At 42.3% G+C, this 20,409-nt stretch overlaps 1 protein-coding gene across 1 annotated transcript; it reads left to right on the forward strand.

The window, feature by feature from the left end:
• Positions 1-5,513: 5,513 nt before the first annotated feature.
• Positions 5,514-19,470, forward strand: igfbp5b (insulin-like growth factor binding protein 5b). Its single transcript, XM_029459099.1, has 4 exons — positions 5,514-6,163; positions 14,800-15,014; positions 15,224-15,343; positions 16,166-19,470. The coding sequence occupies exons 1-4, from the start codon at positions 5,830-5,832 to the stop codon at positions 16,301-16,303; spliced, it is 807 nt and encodes a 268-aa protein (XP_029314959.1). The 5' UTR covers positions 5,514-5,829; the 3' UTR covers positions 16,304-19,470.
• Positions 19,471-20,409: the final 939 nt, after the last annotated feature.

Consider the following 20,409-nt stretch of genomic DNA (forward strand, 5'->3'; position numbering starts at 1 on the left):
CGCAGCGCTTAGAAAAGCCTTCACACCGCCTCGCGTTACAAGATCATGCAGGTCTTCTCATGGTCACATGGAGGCGATTCCGCGTTAATGGAAACCCAAAGGGCGCGCATCACCACAAAGTTCACCGTGCTGTTGTCAATGCCTCTATAGCAACACTGTCAACTTTAGTGGGATGCAATCCAAGCGGAAGCCAGTTGAATATTTCTCACTATTTAGTCAATTAAAAGCTTTGCACACGCTCCTAAATGACCAGAAGATAAATGTCTCTTCTTTCAGAATTGAGTTGGGGTTTGCTTTCATTGAGCACATATACAGCTAAAACCACCACCGACTTCTCTTCCCAGTTTTTACCAAAATGAGTTTTGTCCAGTAATGTGGATTTCAAATGTTTCAAGGCTGATACTGATATGAATGTTTTTGTATCGGAGCTGTCAATGGCTCATATCTTGCATTGATATTCAATACAGTTCATTGACCACAGTCATGCCACAAAAAGTCAATATTTTTTATTCTTGACGGTGAATAAAGGACTGAAACAGCATGCATAATAAGATATTAAAACGCTCCAGTGGAATAATTGTAGGTTTAGCAGCTCCTTGCAGCAGAGATCCACTGCTTTCACACAGACTAAAACTAACCTCATCAATTATTTCTGTAACTCAAAGCTCTTTATAAGCCTAGAGTATTGGTCAAATCTCTTTCTTCCTTTCTTTCTTTGCGCATTCACATTTACACATCCTTATGTCTTTCTCGTACTCTCATGCACATTATTGACTCCACAACGGACATAGTTTACTTCCACAGTTTTAAATGACTGCAGAGTGCTAACAGGTTCATTCCTGGAGCCGTGCTGTCTGGTTTCAACAGATATACACAACAACACCTTTCTGTGCGTCCTTGGAAAAGGGACTGTTTGTGCGCCTGAGAGTGTTTGTGTATCACGCACTCCTCTTGTATATATGTAGAGAGAGGACCTGACAAAGTGGAACAAGAAAAATTACAAGCCGCATTCTCTGGTGTTTGTTAATATTCCATCTATGGGGAACGCAAGGACATAAGAAACAAATATACCTGCCCACACAAACACACACACCCACACACACACACACACACACACACACACACACACACACACACATACACAATTAACAGCACATGTAAACACGTAAACAAAAAAGCGCTCTTTGACAGATGCTTTAATATGCAATTAAACACACATGCACACATGTTTCTTCTCATGCTATACATGAGAGCTTAGCGTGTTTGGAAAATATTGCTGACATTGTCGTAATAAAGTCACTAGTGTATGTGTTCTGTAAGCAATGTGCAAACATGACTGTTGGTATTTAGTTAAATAAGAAGCAGATAGTGTCCAACAATAATGACCGTATGCATTGTGTACATTAAAGGACAATTCCTTTTTATTTCCCATACATGTGGCTATTCAGAGAGACGTCCTACAGCTTTCCAAATAACTGTGGTTCTAAAATTAATCATGAGTCTGACCAAAAGTAAACAGCCTTTAAAACTGCTCAGGGATCTACATCCGGGTCAACTTGCCAGTGGCCCTTATTACTTCTACCAAGGAGGTTCTGTTTATAGTTTGTTTCAGTTTGTCTGTTTGTTTGTCTGCAGGATCATGGAAAGAAACTACTCGCCCGATTTTCATGACTCTTGTTGGAAGGGTGTAACATAGGCCAAGGAAGAACCCATTACATGCTGGAGCTGATCTGAATCACGGGGCAAATACACGCATTAATTTTCACTTATAAATGGCCTTGGCGAAGGCCTGTGCTCTCCGAGTGCCCTTCCAGTTTTTTCCCTGTATTTCCAGGGAAAACTATCATAACTGCAAAATAAAGACTGAGGTGCATTAACTTTGCTGCAGTGAGGAACTTCCTTTACATTTTCCTGCTTATTATACACCTACTTACCAAGTACACAGTGCGCAAATCATTTTAAATAAAATATTCATCTATTGAATAAAACCCAGACTGATCAGTAGAAATGTCCCAAAAAGCCACAAAAAACTAATCAATCAAATACTTCTGTTGCATTACCTAATGAAGCGTGGTCTTTTATTTATTAACAGGAATTAATTACCATGATGGCTGAACTCTCAGGATACATTTACAAACCAATCATGATACTCAACAAAACCATACAATTATCTATTTTAAACTAATTACCTTAATATGTTCACGATTCTGTAGATCACCATTTACATCCAGTGCCAACATCTAGTGCCAATGCCGGAAGAAGTGTGCCCCTTATGTAGCAAGACAAGTTAGAGGGTTGTGTCTATGGTAACCCTCCATTTGCTAAACTTTGAGAAAACTCTTGCTAATCTCACTGCCCAACAACTTCTCCTTACTTACATACAAGGTTGATGCCTAAACCCTTCATCATCTTGTGAGAGTTTTGCTAATCGAGGGTAGACAAAGGAGATGGTCTAAGACTGTCGTCCCAAGAAGAACGACACCATCTGTCATTTTAGCGAATGCCCCAAATTGACTTGTGGGTATGTTCAAGTGACAAAGGCCTTCGAAAAGTACCATCGAGAGCTTGCTGATGGGCTGTATCACCGTCTGGTACGGGAACTGTTCTGTTCACAGCTGCAAATCGCTTCAGAGAGTGGTGGAGGCAGCACAGCACACCATTGGTAACAGTCTCCCGGCCATTCAGGACATTTTGCTGACATGCTGTCTCTCTTAAACACATTTCATTGTACCGTTGACCCTGTGTTAACCTACATATGACAAATATAACTATAACTTGAACTAGATCTCCAAAAGAATGTCTACCAACATAATGATGTAACTAATGGAGCTTAGAGGAAGTTCAATCAGGAATAATCTACGCTGTCATTCAAAAACAATCTTACCGTCTCTCGCTCTCTATTTGTGTTTTTTCCAACACTCAAAGAAGTCAATTAGTCATCAAGAATTTGCTCTTAGTTATTGTTTATATGGATTGATGCATGCACAGATCTTTGGGGAATTAAGATTGTTATTGAGCAAAGAATGAGAAGAGAGAAAAAGAACATTGTGTCCCCTCAGTGATGATAACATGTATAATGCTGTACATCCTTAACTGGAGTTTGAACCGGGAGCATATTTTCCTTGTAATTTGTCATCCTCTCTCTTCATCCACCGTCCCATGCCCATCTTAAATCTGGGGGATGCACCATTAATCCACACTGCTTTACCGTCTTAATCCTGTTCATTCTCGCTGCTTGGGTTTGGCCAAAGTAGCTCAGATTTATGTCTTAGTTTGCTCTTGCTGGGTTTTGCCCCTGTTGGTTTTGGAGGGAACACTGACTCACCGCAGTCTTTCGCTCCGGAGCTGGCTGGTGAGAAGTTTAACCATCACAGTTCACTCAGTACACTTTCTGTGGCTGCTGGATTAATTTGTGACCTCTTTTTTTCTCAGGATCTGTCCCTTTGTGTCAGGCTCTGAAAAAATGTCAGTCCACTCCAGATGTTTATGCTTGAATGCAAAAGATGGGAAGTGATAGCATGGAAGGAGGCATGTAAGGGAAACCAGAGGAAAAGCCATGGAAAAAAAAGAAGCAAAAAACAGTCCAGATATGTAAACGGTTATTATGGAACCCTTCGACATCCTCTGTAAACCAAGTTTTTAAACAATCATGGCTGAACTGGAGTAAAGGAAACACTAAACATGTGCCATACTAATGTTGTGGTGAAAACAAATCACATTTCTCAGAACTTTTCCAAAGAAAATTAGAAACTCCCATGTGAATTCAATTTTATGTAAGTGACATTATGTAATTATCTAGTCACTAATTCCATTGAGAACATTTTTGGTATAAAATACTTCAAGTAGCTCTATTTTTTGAGTCATGTATACCAATACAAAAGCAACACAGTTCTAACTTGTGCTATTACAGCGTGTTAATCTATTGGTTATTGTATTTCATTACTATATGAGTTAGTGTATACTCAGTACCAGTTCTTAAGTATATACAAGAGGACATGTGAGTCAGCTCCTCTGCAGAGTTTATCATTGTTAACAGTGCCTTCTAGTGGTCACCTGAAGTACATCACTCCTCATCTACTCAGTAGAGTAAATCACTTCTCTATGGATCTTCTGCCTGCAAATGCAGGGTTAGATAAAATGATGGACACCTTTAGGAAATGACCACGTGGCCGTTTATCAAGCAGTGAGTGGACAACCGATGCAGCTTCCTAGCACTCCGCTATTACTTAAGGAAGAAAAAGCTGTCCTGAAAGCTGAAGAGATGGAAATAACAGCTCCGGCTGGGCTGATTTAGAGTGCATATGTGGTGCAAGCTAGACCACACGCTGAAGCAATCAGGAATTATTCTGCATGCAGGCTATAAAATAATAGAGCCCAGTTGCACTTAAGTTGTCAGGCTGTTGCCTCAAATCTCAAAGTTTGTGACATGCTCCCCCATTTCTCTCTTTCTTCTCTGCACATGACTCTCTTTCTATATATTTGTGTGTTTGTGTGTGTGAGAGAGAGAGAGAGAGAGAGAGAGAGAGAGAGAGAGAGAGAGAGAGAGAGAGAGAGAGAGAGAGAGAGAGAGAGAGAGAGAGAGAGAGAGAGAGAGAATGTTGGTGGATTTCCCTTCTGGCTACATTTGTAACACAAATGATGTCCAATGGAAGCAACAGGTGCCGACTTTAAAGGTGACTTATAGACTCAGTTCCATCCCTTATATAAGTGAGTGATTCAATAATGAACACGCATATGGTCATTCCGGTTCCTTTTTTGTTTGTTTTTTTTCAACCATGAATGCAAAGCAGCACTTGAGATGTTTCCTTACTGAGGATATTCCATTCAACCCGTGACAATAAGCCCCATATGACTCAGGCAGGAGGTTACTGATGAGGTATTGTTTATGGACACGAAAGAATCATGATCTAAGAAAATGATTTTTCCTTGAGACTTGAAAAAAAGGTTTCAGATGTTTTCAAATCCAAGAATGAGAAATGTGCACAGTATTCTCAATTCAACAACTACTTGTGATTCATTGAAGACAGTACACATTGTTTAAGTGACATTTCTAATCTTGAACTATTTGTTTCTATGAATCTCCAGGGGAATTATATCACCCACTGTAAAAAAGAATTGCGTTTGCCACATTAGTGGGATTTCTTTTGATGAATATGAGTGTGTTTGACTTGTTGAGAATATAATTTCTTGCAGTGTGGAACACTGTAGATGTGTAGCTTCACATTCTCCCCAGAAGATCTTCAGACAGTGAAAGCCTGCAGGTTTTGCTCCGTGCTGAAATGTTTTCATGAGGGTTGCGTTGCTCTCTGCTGTTGCCTCTTGCACCTCGGCATCAGTTCAGCCTTCAGGGTGAAAGAGTGATCCTCCTGCTGCTGAAAAAAAATGTTTGGCCGCCTGCCAAGCCGTGGAACAAGTGCGCCGCCCTTCCCTGCTGTTTAGCGTATTCATAGTTAGGGGTTTGGGCTCGGCTGTTTTTAAAAAGGCAAGGCAGCTCTCCAGTTGATCAGTCTGCTCAGGAAACTTCTGCTGGAGAAAGTACTGGAGTCCAAACTGAAGGGGAGAGAAGTTGAGATTTTGTGCAAAGAATTGGCTTGCTCCTGCAGAGGACAACACATATATTTGAACACTTTTTGCATGGTGCACTGCGCAGAACCTGTAATTAATGTTTTTAAACAGATAGTAACACTCTTCTTGGATAAAGACTCTTGGCTTTAGCTTTAAAAAATCGGATTATCTGACTGAAGCATTGTGCTCATTAGACCAGTCTACTTTTGTTCCCCCTCCTCTTCGCATTTGAGGTTTATGCTATAACTGAAGAGAACACCAACAATGTTTCTGAGTTTCTGCCTCTTGGTGACATTTATCTTGGGGCTGTCCGGGTGCTTGGGCTCATACGTGCCGTGCGAGCCTTGTGACCAGAAGGCGCTGTCCATGTGCCCTCCGGTCCCGGTCGGCTGCCAGCTGGTCAAGGAGCCGGGCTGCGGCTGCTGCCTTACATGCGCCCTGTCTGAGGGACAGGCGTGCGGCGTTTACACCGGGACGTGCACCCAGGGCCTCCGCTGCCTGCCGAGGAGCGGGGAGGAGAAACCCCTGCACGCCCTTCTCCACGGCAGAGGAGTGTGCGCCAACGAGAAAGGATACAAACCTGCCCACCTGCCCATAGGTAAGATGCACACCGTCCGGCAGACTCAATGCATGCTTGGGAATGTGTGCGGCTGCAGTTATCAATGTAACAGTGTCATAGAGATGGACAGCAGGCTCTCCTCTGTGGATCAGGGGTTGATCATATGTTGTCCCGTGTGGGGATCCGCTGCGGGAGTAAATACAACCACAAGTGTCTTTCATGATGAATCTTTTTTTTTTTTTTTTTTTTTGTAGATAAAATTATATTTTTGCCTCATCAAGGTGGTTTCCTTCCCTCACCATGAGACCCTCTAGAACACGTAGCCGCTGCTCTCTGACAAAGCGCGTGTTTGACAGATGGTTTGAGGTGCCATCTGATTAACTTTTATCCACTGCCTTCATTAAACTGGCTGCACGAGCTTAATCCTCCTCTCAGAAAATGCACCTTGATGTCGCACGATCATCATTTAGCTGTAACGATATTGTTGTGTTAAACTGCTCGTTGTGAATCTTTATAGTAACAACACACACGGTGGATCCATTGTTCAATTTCATTCGTGGTGTCGGTGGTTAATCTGTTGCGGGCAGCTCAGCGCTCCGCTGCGGGAGTGTCCCGGATGATTTGAGTCTCTAGTGCGGGGCGGCGGCTGTCAAACTGCGGTCTAACGAGACCCAGGAGTACGTGGCTGACAAGGATCCAGACAGTTTAAAAATATTTCCATTTTAAAGCAGCGCGGATTATTAAACGCATTTCTATTAAGAGGTTTGTTATCATGACGCTTACAAAAAAATGTCTCAACCAAGTGCAAAACTTTATCATGTAGTGCACAGACGATGTTTCATAATGTATTTATATAAGGCATATTAAGAGGAAAATGTGGGAAGTGGAGCTTATTCTGCAAATTGCCGCCTTTTAATATCCACTCGTGTAACAAGTGTCTGTCAAATATTACTATTTTCCATCCTCGCGCCAGAGCGCATTAAGCTTTTTTTATGTCTTCCATTTTCGCCTTTCCAATACCATTCGCACCTTGAGACGTGAAATGTCTCAAGGTGGAATTAGGAACAAAAACAGTGAACCGACTAACATTGGAAAGAAAGAGGTGCCACTGCCACTTGTTAAAGCTGAATTCAGATAGATTTAGGTCTGCAGGCTACCCATGGTGTGGTGTTCAGAGTCGGATTACCACTAAATCTGTATGCGTGAGAGAGACGCAGGGAAAAGAGAGAAAGACATGGAGATAGTTAGATAGAGAAAGAGAGTGGAGGCAATAGCCTTGAATGATTTAAGGTTTTTCTTGGTAGAGCAGAGAGCTTCACTGTCACTCAGACTTTTAGCAGCTTGTCAACATCTAGATAAGTAGGTGGTAACCACAAAGGGTTTGGCTACATGCCTCATTCTATAAAATGGGCTGCCATTGGGCTCATTTTGGCTGTTGACAGAGTCATTAGGCTATTTGCACCCAGTGAGCCGAACACCTCTCCTCTTAATGACATTACAGTACAATGTGGTTTATCTATGAATGCCATTGTTCTTAAAAACAAAACAACGTAGCAAACCTCATGTTTAGCAAAACATTGCTGGTAAAGGTAGGCTCCCAGTTCTGTGTGTGTGTTTGCTCCTCTGTATACTTGGGAGGGGCTGTGTGGGTGTCTGGGTGTGCATTGTGTGTGATTGTTGTGAATGATGACACCTCAGGCAGTTTTGTCTCACTCTGGCTTTGCACACACACACACACACACACACACACACACACACACACACACACACACACACACACACATAATCTGACTTCTTTGTTGGCCCACAGAGGTAATCAGAGCATCTTTTCCTGCCTCTGGCGATGCATTCATTGCATGGGCGCTCAGTCACAACGCAGTGATTCAGCAGAATGCCTCTGACTCTCTCTGTCTTCCCTCTGAAGGGCCTTCTGTCAAACAGCTCCGCCGATGGGTACTGGTGAGGTGAGCTTCTGGTTTCCTGTGGTGTGGGGTTGCAGCTGTCTGTGTGTGCTTTACCAGCTGAGCAAGCCAAACACAGGGAGGAGGAGCTCAAGTGTCCGCAGCCTACTAAATATTGACTGGGGCAGCCAAACAATGGGAGAGAGGAATATTTGCTACTCTCATAACCCCCCCCCCCCCCCCCCTTCTCTGCTCATGTAAGAAAAATAGTCCTGGACATTGCTCTTCGTCTGTGTTCGTGTCCCAGCAGTGCATTAATTCACGTTTTGCTCTTGCACTGTGCGCCCAGGGGTTGCTTGGATTGTAAGGCTCAGGAGGTGGTATGTGCTGTGGGGGCACTCCGACTTTGTTAGCCCCCTACGAGTGAATCAGACCCTGGAAAGCTTGCCAACAGATATGACTTCATGGCACCAGACGCCTCGTCCTTCAAGCTTCGGAAAGGGCCCTATGTTTTAACGGATTGCTCTGTGCCAAGAAACAAAAGATGATTAGGGAGTGGTTCCAAATCCAGAATACTCCACTCACACATGGACAGAAATACTATGCCCCTTATTAGCATAGCAACAGGAAACCTGGTGCCTTTACTGACAACTTTAATACTTTACATTTGTCTTGGCTCTTTGCATGTGTGTAGATGCATTTTTACTTGTTGCCAGGCAGTTTCAGAGTTAGTGATTTTTACTGACACATTTTTCATTGGTATTTACAGTCATGAGTACGTCAAGCAACTGTAGTCTCCTGATGTTTGCCAGAGAACTCCACATGTGTATGACCACACTGCCTTGTCATATCTAAGCAGCATACATAATCACTTGTCATCACATTAGTTTAGAAAGCTATTTAACTTTGAGGATCGCCATCTACTTTTTCCATGTTCGCAGCCTCCCTGACACAGCTGGATATTGCGTCGTAGCTGAGAAACCAAAGCGTGGTAAAACGCTGATTCTCTCTGACCGTACACTTGGGCTAATGACAACCAGCCACCGTGCTCCGTCCGCTGTGGACGTTGCATGCGCATACATATATGCCACGTTAGATATAGCCCGGCTCACGTGTTGCCCCAGCTGCCTGACAGCTTCATGATGGGCTCATGCGAAAAGAAAGACTGTATGTGGCTTTCCATCCGTCTCACCTTGAACATCTGAGACAGCGCAGTGAAAGCTTAGCATGCTGCAACTGATCTTTTGCAGGTGTTCAGGATAATTATTTGAAAGGTCACTTTGTCGAAATATCACACGGGGACTTCAAGAAAAAAAAAACATGCAATTGGTGGAAAATGTAATGTCAAGAAAATATAGAGAACCCGGGTTCTTAGATTTTACATTGATACCGTTGATGTAGAACTGCTTTTGTCTGCATATAGCATTTTGAGGCATGAACATAAGGTCTACAGCACTGGAGCTGTCGCTGGCAAGCGCATAACCTTTTTGGCACACTTCCCTGATTTCTCCCTGTAAAACTTTAAAGTGGCATTTGTACAGCTTATTGGTCACTGACACCCAGCCTGCTGGTGGCAACAGCTGTGGAAGAAATCAGCACTCACTGTAGTCTTTCTACGCTATAGGAGCATGTGATTCAATAAAGGCAGAGATGGCCACATGCTGGTCACATGTTAACACCAGACCTGTGCACTATAATCCCACCTCCACCACCTGAGGGCTGTACGACGAAGCAAATTGGACGGAGCCGGGGTTTTCTTTCTCTAAGCTAGCTCGACAAAACCTAAAACCCTAATCAGAGACAACAGGTACCACGAACATGGTCATCAACTGTCTTTCTTCCTCAGTCTCTGTGCGCGTTCTCATAAAAAGGGGGGTTTGGTGTGTCATTTGGATTAAACGCCGCCTACTTATAACAATATAAAAAAGATTACAGCATAAAGCAACCTGTTGCTGAAAATAAGAGAGGAATGCTGGCAGAAAATGACTTATCGTGTAAATTCACGAGTAATATATATATGTTACCACTTCACTGCCTCCCATTTATTTATAACGTGACAACTGCTCATTCTTACACTTTAAACGTGAGCAAGAATCCCACAAAGCTAAATTGCTGGAGCTGAAATTTGCGGCAACGTAGTCGTCATTAACCACATGTCCGAAGTTTCTCCAGGTGAGAGCTGTGTCAGATGCTTGTAACTGTTTTGCCAGTCGAGGCATGGTGGGAGCCAAGTGCGACACAATTTTTGTCTACGCATTGCAAAAGCTATCAGCACCAGAAGCACCAGGTACAGCGCTCTAATGCAAGCGTTCTCTTGCATGGCTTGCACGATCATTGTCATGATAAGGATCCAGAGTGACCCCTGGAGCCCACACGTTTTTCACAGTCCAAATATGGCACAAAGGACAAAAGTTATACCATCAAATGGATTGTGCATCCTCCTAAATACGTCATAATAATAGATATTGCGTCATTGTTGATTATCAGTTTTAAAGACTTGGTGTATGAATCATGTTACATAAACAGGCGGTTCCCTTATTCTTGAATTCACACCATTATACTGAACATATTCAACAAATGAATGTTGTACTTCATCGCCAACTGTGATGTTTCTTTTTTATGCTGCTTGGACAGCTTTATACAGTACATCCAGGAGCGCTCGACTATCGCCAAAATAGCTGCTTCTGCCACTGGAGAGTTAGAACATCGTCACACCAAGCAAGTGTATTGTGGTGACGGGGATACAAAAAGAGGTTGCGTCTGTCCATGGGGCTTGTTGAAAACACAAACTCTGATGTGGGATTAGACCTCAGACCAACATTACGAATGTACAATAGAAGAGCCATGCACCTCTCTCTGATAATGTGCTTTTCACATGAGCTTGTTGCAACATCAATCGAGCATTTATTTGCACTGCGGAAGCTGTAAAGAGGTCAGAAAGTTTGCTTACCTTCAACAGCATTTCCCTCTTGGAAAGATTTTGCATCCTCTCATAAATCCTGTTTTGTGATTTATAATCCTTGAATTGTTCTTGTTGCTATTTATACCGTGCATTCAGAGAAGCAGGAAACTTTTTGATTGCAACAAACATATTATGTGTGCACAATACCATGGGAAGAGTTATTTCCTGCATTTTCAAAAGCTGACGGAGACCACGCACAGGGTCAAACAACTGAAATTCCATCCAACAGGACATAAGGGTCAAAACATAAATCCCTTACACTTAGGGGTGCAAACAATGGACAACACATTTGATAAAGCCTATATTTTCTAACTGGTTTGGAATGGATTATTTTTGATCAGTCTTAGTCTTCTCATGTAAGCAGGCTGTGTGCAGTGCTGTCAGATGTGCAGAGGGTGTATCTTATCTGTCACTTCTTGAAAATGTAACTGACCATACATGCCATAGAGTTTTACTCCACTAGTGATACTAACCTTGTCATTTTAACTGCAAATTGTTTTGCTACCTAAGACTTCTAGCAGTGGTAACTTGGCTGCAAGATTAAAAAGCCTCTCGGACACATTTTCCTTTGGTCATCGGGACCTAACTCTTTTCAGGTCACATGCATCCTCAGTGACTTGCACAACTCCTCTGGTTTGTTCACACCTCCCTTTCTGCTCTAGAAACTAAAGGGTTATCGGGCCATAGCCTTGCTTTCAAATATTAAGTAGTGGAGGCAGTCTGACCAGGATGGTTTACTAACGTCATGCTTTATATGACACAGGCCCTCAGGCTCATTTATCCATACATTACCTTGTTCTACCCCCTGTGGAGATTAAACAGCACCTTTATTCACAACTCTCTTGCATCTTGTAAATATGTCATTTCAAATGCAAGCACAGAGATGCAAAGTGGGAGAATCTATTGTCCGTGTTCTTTTTTCTATCTAAATGGCATTATTATAGTCTTAGAGATCCAGAAGAGAGAATAAATCCAAAGAGGGGGGGGGTAGCTTATCTTTCATGCTTGGACTGTTGCCTGCAAGAAACTTGGGATATTCATGAAGCATAATTGTGTGCAGATGTTAATTTTTAAACAGAGAAGTATCAGGTGCACCTCCTTTGGCTACTCTGCTCCTCTCGTCCTAATGAAATCTTTAGCTCGAGCAGAGAGAGAGAGAGAGAGAGAGAGAGAGAGAGAGAGAGAGAGAGAGAGAGAGAGAGAGAGAGAGAGAGAGAGAGAGATAGCAACACAGCTTTGGGCTCAGCTGAATGGAAGAGCTGCACATGACTTGGCTCACTTGGCTCCCATCCAGGGTCTTGGCTGAGTTTCAGGAGTTAAACACAGACCCTCTAAGCCTCCTTTACAAGCTGGGTACCCTGAGCATGGAAAAACTGAGTTTGTGTGGCTGCGCTGAAGAGCCCACTTCAGAAAAGATGAATTTGGTGATTTTGTGAGTGCAGGAGAAAATAAGTCAGACACTATTGTCTTCACAAAAGCTGCATCATTTTTAAAATGCAGATGAAAACCATTTTTTCTGACACCATTCTCTAAAGAGACATTTTGTCAAAGTGGCTGACTTGTAAGGTGAATATAATTGATGTGCCACGGCTCAGGCTTTTCTTAGTCTGGCCGTTTATATGCTCAAATGAGATTACGCATGAAACAAGAATGCACGTTAAAAAAACACAGCCCTTATTTTTGATAGCACATTTCATTGCCAAATATGTGGCATTTTAATCAAGCGCCCTGAGAAGTTATTGGACTGTACAGCTGAAATTAAGACTTTTTCCACAGTGGTCACAAGCACGGCGTGCATAGGAATGCTTGTTTGACGTACTTATTTATAGCGAGTAATAGCCTCGTAGTCTGAGCGGGGAGACACAAGGACATATCTAAACACAAACCAAGGCCTGCCAAGTCATGAGTTGTGAGATTAATTTCAAAGAGACGGCAGTGCAGCGCGGAAGCCAAAGACCCAATTCTGGTAATCACTCTGCCCCCCACCCCCACCTCCCCTCACAGAGACTCCAGACGCTCATGCTGTGTCAGGCTTTTTGAACATCAGTTTCTCGTAGCCCGTTTCCTTCTTACGTCTCTATGGTGGCTGTGCACTAACAGGCCAGTCAGCAAAGTAATGGCAACATGCTCAATCTTATTTCCCAGTTTATTCTCTCTTGTCCGTATACAAGTATGGAAGTTGATTTGTCTTTCAGCAGCAGCTGGCTTATAGTCCGAAGCCAACATTCCTCTCTGGTTCAGTGCGCCTGGCCCTGTGCACCACGGCGGGTTTCCTTGTCAGATAAATATAACCAGGGTCATCCACTGGCACCGTCACTTCGGCCAGTTGGGGCCTGGCAAAGTCCCCACAATAACTCTGTACTTATGGTACAGCTAAGCCAAGAGGGGGGAGCTCAGGGCTTCTTTCTGTGCCCTGAAAGAACCTCTGGCTGGGGGTCCAAGCTTAAGAGGCTGAGCCCCAAACATAGGAGAGGAGAGAAGGAAGGGGGGTTCGGTTAAGGATAAAGGACCTCAACCTGTGAACATCCTATCAACAGGCTATAGTGCCCCCTGGGGGAGCTGAAATTACGTCTAAGAGGCACATAAAATGGGACAGAAATGTACAAGCATTTATACGAGTCCACAGAGCAACTGGATTTTCCTCAGCTTGACATTTGAATCAGTTTAATGTGGGCCACGTAGCTGTAAAGTTACGACCCTCAGAGGCCTTAGTCCCTGTTGCAGTTTAGCAGTCCAGATAACGTGTTAGCTTATTTTCCAGGAACTAGGCAGTCACGCAACATATGATGCAGTTTTCCCAAGTTGTAGAAGTCTGTATGTTCACAAATATGTGCTGCCTGGTGCCTGGGTATCTGTATTTATGTGTGACCTTAACTAGCTTTAAGACCATGGATGCAGATCAGCTGTAAATGGTCTTATATGAAGGGATGTTTTAGTATGACTTTTCAGCTGTTATAAGGAGAGAGTAAGGGGGTTGTAATGTGGTAGCTGTAGGAGTTCATCAGCTGTCGATCAGCCCTCCTCTATAAGCAATTAACAGTTGGTTTCACAAACTCCGGGACAAGCACCTGGGATTTATGTGGGGAGGACAAACAAGCTGCATAACTTCACATTTCTGAATTATGCAGATAGCTAATGCAAATTCTTTTTTTCAGTGACTGTAAAATGTTGCTAATATAAATCATACATCGACATTTTACTGGTTTCTCGTAATGCTTGATTATAGGTATATGATGACTGTTATTAGATCACACATTACAGTGTGTATCAGTGTTTTTAAATGATTACATTACTTGTGTTGTTTCAGCTTAAATATAAAATGCTGGAATGCATATTTTATTTAGGCTAGTTAGCAACTAGCTGGGGAACATAGCGGAGCATTTAGCAGCTACAGAGACAGATGTTTCCTTTGGGGCTTGGTGGAGACCAAAGCAGCTAAAATGAGTCAATATTTGACTTACATTTGCTGCATGGGCAGAAACACGACTCCAAATGAATTCTAATGTCTGTTTAATGTTAATTAACATAATGATAATAGTGATAATTGATCGTGATGATATGTCAAGGTTGTCTTTACAGCTTGAGTAGGAGCTTTAAGTGAAGCAATTCTATTCAATCCATTCACATTTCTTTTCATTTCCAGCAGAGGGCAGGCACAACAAGCCACCCAGTGCCAAACACTTTATGTTTTGTTATGTCATTCTTTTTTAATACACATATTAAGATGCCAATGCACTGATGTGAAGCTGCAGCTTGTTTGCAGGTTTAAAAACGTGACATTAACTGACCATATTTAATTTGCTCCTCTGCAGATTGTGAGTCTAGAGAACATGAGGACACCTTTACCACAGAGATTACAGAGGAGCTGCAGCCAGCTAAAGTGCCACTCCTTCCCAAAGACATTGTGAACAGTAAAAAAGTCCACGCACTGCGCAAGGAGCAGAAGAGGAAGCTGGGCAAGCAGCGCTCCATGGGCTCCCCCATGGACTACTCCCCTCTGCCCATCGACAAGCATGAGCCTGAATTTGTAAGTTTTCAATGTTAGTTTGAACCCGTATTATCACTTTGTGTAGAATTGAAACATTTGATGACTCCTTATGGTAGTATCAAGCAGTGCAAGCTACACACCTTCATTGTTATATCTGATTACGCTTTTATTTAAGTTATGAATTAAGTAAGGGTGCATTTCAGTCCCTTTGAAAATCCTTTCTAACCCTGTGCTGTCTTTCCCCAAAGGGTCCATGCAGGAGAAAATTGGATGGGATCATTCAGGGAATGAAGGACACTTCGCGTGTAATGGCTCTGTCTTTGTACCTTCCCAATTGTGACAGAAAAGGATTCTTCAAGCGCAAGCAGGTGGGTTTACCTTAGAAAAGCACTAAGAAACCCTTCAAAATATTTTTTTGCATTGATATCTTGTATTCAGACTCATTGTTCTTTCCTTTTCCCACCATTCCAAGTAGCCTACTATAGCTCTAAAATCACACCAGCATTTGAAGTGGCAACATTCTTTCAAATTTCATTGGATTTGCTTGCAAAGTAAACAAGCGGAATCTTTTGTACATTTGTAAATTTTATTGACCTTTTAGCGACAAGCTAACAAGCTTGTTAACTGACTGGCTAGTCACTTAAGCTAGTCAAGCTAGTTTAAGTTTGTGGCCACGATTGTGACTGACTAGCGCTAACATGTAGTAGCCTGCCAGCTACAATGGTTCACCATCCAGCCCTTTGACTACTCACTAATGGCGCATTTCCACTGCATGGTAGGCCTACGGCACGGCTCTACTCTACTCCACTCGCTCTTATTTGGTTTTCCATTAGCAAAAGTACCTGGTGCTTGATTTATTACCAACGCACTGCAGACCAGAGATAATTGACACTAGCGCAACTTGGCACATCCTGCACAAACCCTAACCAAACTACCGTCAATATTGACAGTAATATTTTATGCATTAGACCGAGTAATCCAAGTACACTATGCCGTACAAATGACGAGTGCCGTTGTTCCTCTGTTTGCCGAGGAAAGGATTGGCGTTTAATTTCAGTTTAATGGGGCGGCGCTATGGCAATCAGTTTATGATTCCCCCTACACTGAGGGGATACTGTCTACTATATCACCAACATCTATTTAGAGAAATACCTGCAAACAAAACTATAATCTTGTTTTCTGGCCCACAGTGCAAGCCATCTCGTGGGCGCAAACGAGGCATCTGCTGGTGTGTGGACAAGTATGGCGTTCAGCTCCCTGGCACAGACTACAGCGGAGGGGACATTCAATGTAAAGACCTGGAGAGCAGCAACAACAACAACGAGTGAAAAGGGGACGACCACCCTTGACCCCGACCCCCCCACCCCTAACCACCACGTGACCCAGGGCCCACGCCTCCTCTCTGAATCACATCTGTATGCTCCGCCCTCCGTTCACTTCAAGATTTTTGTTTTTTCAAGTTGAAAAAAAAGGAAGAAAAAAATCCAAACGAAAGAACAGGCTGAAAAAAAGACACCTGTATTTTTTTTCTTTTCTTTTCTGTTTGTTGACCTGTTGAGTACTCATCTCCAAATGAGGGGAAATGTCCCAGAAGATTTACTAGATCCCTTGACTATTGCTCATGGGACCCCTTGTATGAGGCGGGTCCCCTGGTTGCAGATCCATGAAAATATATGCACACAATGGATATATTTTTATAGAAGCTGGGGGTTTCAATACAACACTCTGTATGATGTAAAATTACCGCAAAATCATTGTGAAGAAAAAAGTATCTGGCACATTGATTGAAAACAGATCCGTTTTAGGCTGTGGAACAAGATGCCACTGTGGAGACGATTGGCAGAGTAATTTGTTTTTTTTGTCCGTTTTCCAAAAGAAAAACAAAGCAAACAATAGATAGGGATATGCTGTAACAGTTGACTCTATCTGGGTATGTGGTTCTGTCAGAGCACTTATGAATAGGGGAACCTGCTTAGATATGTGTAACTTCACAAAATGATGCGTGCATGAATGCGTGTATGTGTACAGTGCGTGTGTGTGGTATGTATCCGCCTGTGTTGGTGTATGATGGAGTGAGCCTATTTCAAAAAGAATGTCCTTTTTTCTTTCTCTTTTTGTTTAATTTTGTCACAACAAGTATTGCTAGCGCTTGAAGTGTTCTTGGGGCTGGCCTTCTCTATAACCGATGTAAAGTATGTCTCGGGACAGGGATTGGTGGAAACAAAAGAGTAAGCAGATCGTCACAGATGAACCTATGTTAAGTGGCTCTTCGACAATGTAGCTAGCCTGATATGCCAACTGTGCCTATTTAAACAGACACTGCCATGCAGGGCGACACAGAGCTTAGAGAGCGCTGCTGACTCTACCGGTGAAATAAAGATACGTGTTTTCAGCTTCAGGTGATGGGACTCAAGTTTGACTCCGAATCTTTCGAGTTGAGTACATAATCAAACTTGCCAGTCGAGCCAGTTGCTTCTCTGATTCAGTTGTGTGAAGTGTAGTTTTGTATGGTTTTTGTTTGTGCTGTTTTCTTTGCCTTCAGTGAAGTAAAGACCGCCCACTTTTGAGCCATGTTCCTTATCAAGTGGTTTCCCCTCAGTACTGCTACTACAGTGTAACCATGGTGTATTACGTTACTTTTAAATATAGTTATTGAATGTTGTTTTTCCTGTAGAAACATAGTATGACAACAATGTAATTGTGCTTGGAAAAAAAATGATTTTAGCCTGTAAAGAATAGGTCCTTGTATCCTGTCAGGAGAATGACCCACAGTCATTAGACTACAGGGCAGTCAAAGAAGCTAACACTCTGCAACCCTTCTGCTTACATAACTCCATGCAAAGGTTATACATCCAAGGGGAGCGTGCTAAAAACAAAGAGGTTACAGGTTATAACAGGGTAATTTAAGTACAGTTGTTCTATCTCTGTGTGCAAGTCACAGTGCCTTCCTACATGCAAATACATTTAAATAGTGACGTGAAAGTGACATGGATATCAAACGGGGCAATTTCCTTTTTCAGACCCGTGCCGTGGCTGATACTTGACACAACGATCAAGAGGTCTAGTTTTTAGTTCTGATTAAGAGAAGATTAATGAATGTCCTGTAAATGGTGTCAGCAACATACAGCAAATCCATTTGTAATCTCAGCCTGTACCTCGGGGCAATTCTGGATAAGAATGTGTGAGGAGCTGCTCTGTAACCGCAGTCAGTTAACCCTCCCTCTTCTCTGTCTTTGACAACCAATAAGCTACGATTCTTGCTTTTTCATGTGAATGCCAATGTATATGATTGCCAGAGAGGGGAAGCCAATGGATGTTTGGAGGTAAATCAAGCATTTCATTTGCTGTAACAAAAAAGAAATGATACGTGCATCCTAAATGGCTTCCAGTTGTGAATATATTACCAAGGCTCCTTGCCCCACTTCCAACACCAAATCCCCACTACCACTTTCGAAAAAAAAAAAGCAGCTTGCACTTATTTCAGTTACTCATTATTGATATTGACACACAACGACGTCCTTAGATGTGGTATCATGAAGTTGGTGGAACGGAAAAAAAAAAAAAACAGCCACAAAAGCTAAATGTTGTGTTATCTTGTGCTTACCTTTTAAAGGTGGTGCTTTGAGGTAATATTTGTTGACAGGGGCTGTGCAGCCCATGCCTGGGACCTTCAATACAGCAACATCCTTTAGGGAAAAATAGATTTAAAGTAACACGCAGCTAGAGATGTTCTCATGGCCAATTGCACAGAGTTGAGAGTTGAGATAGAGACGAAGAGGAAAGGAAAGAGTAAGAGTGAGCGCCATGGGCAGTGGTCATAATCAGGGCCTAGCCACTTCCCCGATATGGGGTCACCAATTGCATGACATTAGATACAGTTAGCAAGACAGTTACCAGGAATCATGGAAATCTGGGGAATGCAATACTTGAACCAGGAGAAGAGTATCACTTTGATTTAAATATCTGGGACCATTCACTGTCTGTATCAATCAAGTGTGTGAATACTTCAATGTTCCAGGTGTTTTTCATCTTTTGTTTGGATTGCAGGTTGAGGTTCAGGTTTAAAACGAGTCCCTACTAGTGACTTCCTGTCCACCTCGCCTGTTTGCGAGTAGTGACTTCCTCAGGTTTTGCATCTCCTACTTGGTTTAAACTCATATTTCATATTTCAGTAGTACAGTAATGACAGTACAGCTTTTTTTCTGAGTACATAACACTTTCTGGATGTAATTAGTCAATACGATTGGTTTTCATAATTTGGTGTTCACTGGCTTGTGAAATGGACCCATCGGTGGCAGGAGGACAGTGGGAAATAAAATGGTCAGTATTTGGAACTACATAAAAGGAATAAGAAAAAAAAAAAAAATCTCAAATTATTAAAGTGAATATCACTGTGTAATATTTATTCAACTTGTAATTTATGTACTCTTTTAACCTTTGTCTTTTTTTGTTATGACAAAGCATTTATTTAAATAAAGTTATGTATTCATTTAAACACTGGTGAGGTTTTTCATTTCTAGTATCCACTAAAATGTCTTGAAAAGTACAGTTTGAAGTGGAATCATCCGGGTAGTAAGCACATGAGTAATCTCCGAGGCACGAGCTGATAAACCTCTCAGACATAAGTCTGAGACACCCAGGCTAGCCCACAAGGATCTCATGCAGCATGCAGGATGTGACTTTATAAAGCCTCGCCCGAGGGCAAGTCACCTGGTTTTCAACACCATAGTCAAAAAAGATTGCACAGGAACAAGGAAGTCATTTAACATGAGTTTGAACTTCAAGGGGGGGGGGGGGGGGGGGTAACATCTAGTGGGACCAGCTCACTATTCAAATGACTGGGAAGAAGGGATTTGTAGCCTGGGGGAGGATTCATCATGTTATGAAAAAGCTACCTTTATTACCACTTAAAGGCAGCACGGACTCCTCTGAGGCACGTCCATTCATAAAGACATACACATGCAGCTAAAAGTGCACACAAAGACTCAAGGTGTGGACAAAATCTGTGAGGCAGAAAAGCTGTAGAATGTCTGGTAATTAAAGTTATTGATGATATAGTAAGTCTAAGGTGAAGCAATGTTGATATCCACACTCACAAAACCACATATTTAAAACGGCATAAAACGACCATTGTAGGTTTAAGAGAAGGGAATTATGGAGACAGGGGAAGGGGTAATATTCCAAGAAGAAACTCACAAATCTATGAGACAAAACTTGAATATTCTCTGACATTGTGATGAAGTTGATCCAACTTTGCATCAAAGTAAAGCAATGTGTTTCCTTCACACAAACACACAGTTTTTCAGATTTTATTTTTCTCGCTTATTTATGACTACGATCGAGGAGAAAATTCAAATAATTTTCTTGTACATTTGTGAGTTTTCCTTTCATGAATGTATCATTTTAATCACAGAGAATATCCCAAAAAATATCT

The sequence above is a fragment of the Cottoperca gobio genome, chromosome 21 (assembly GCF_900634415.1).
Source record: "Cottoperca gobio chromosome 21, fCotGob3.1, whole genome shotgun sequence".
Taxonomy (NCBI): Eukaryota; Metazoa; Chordata; class Actinopteri; order Perciformes; family Bovichtidae; genus Cottoperca; species Cottoperca gobio.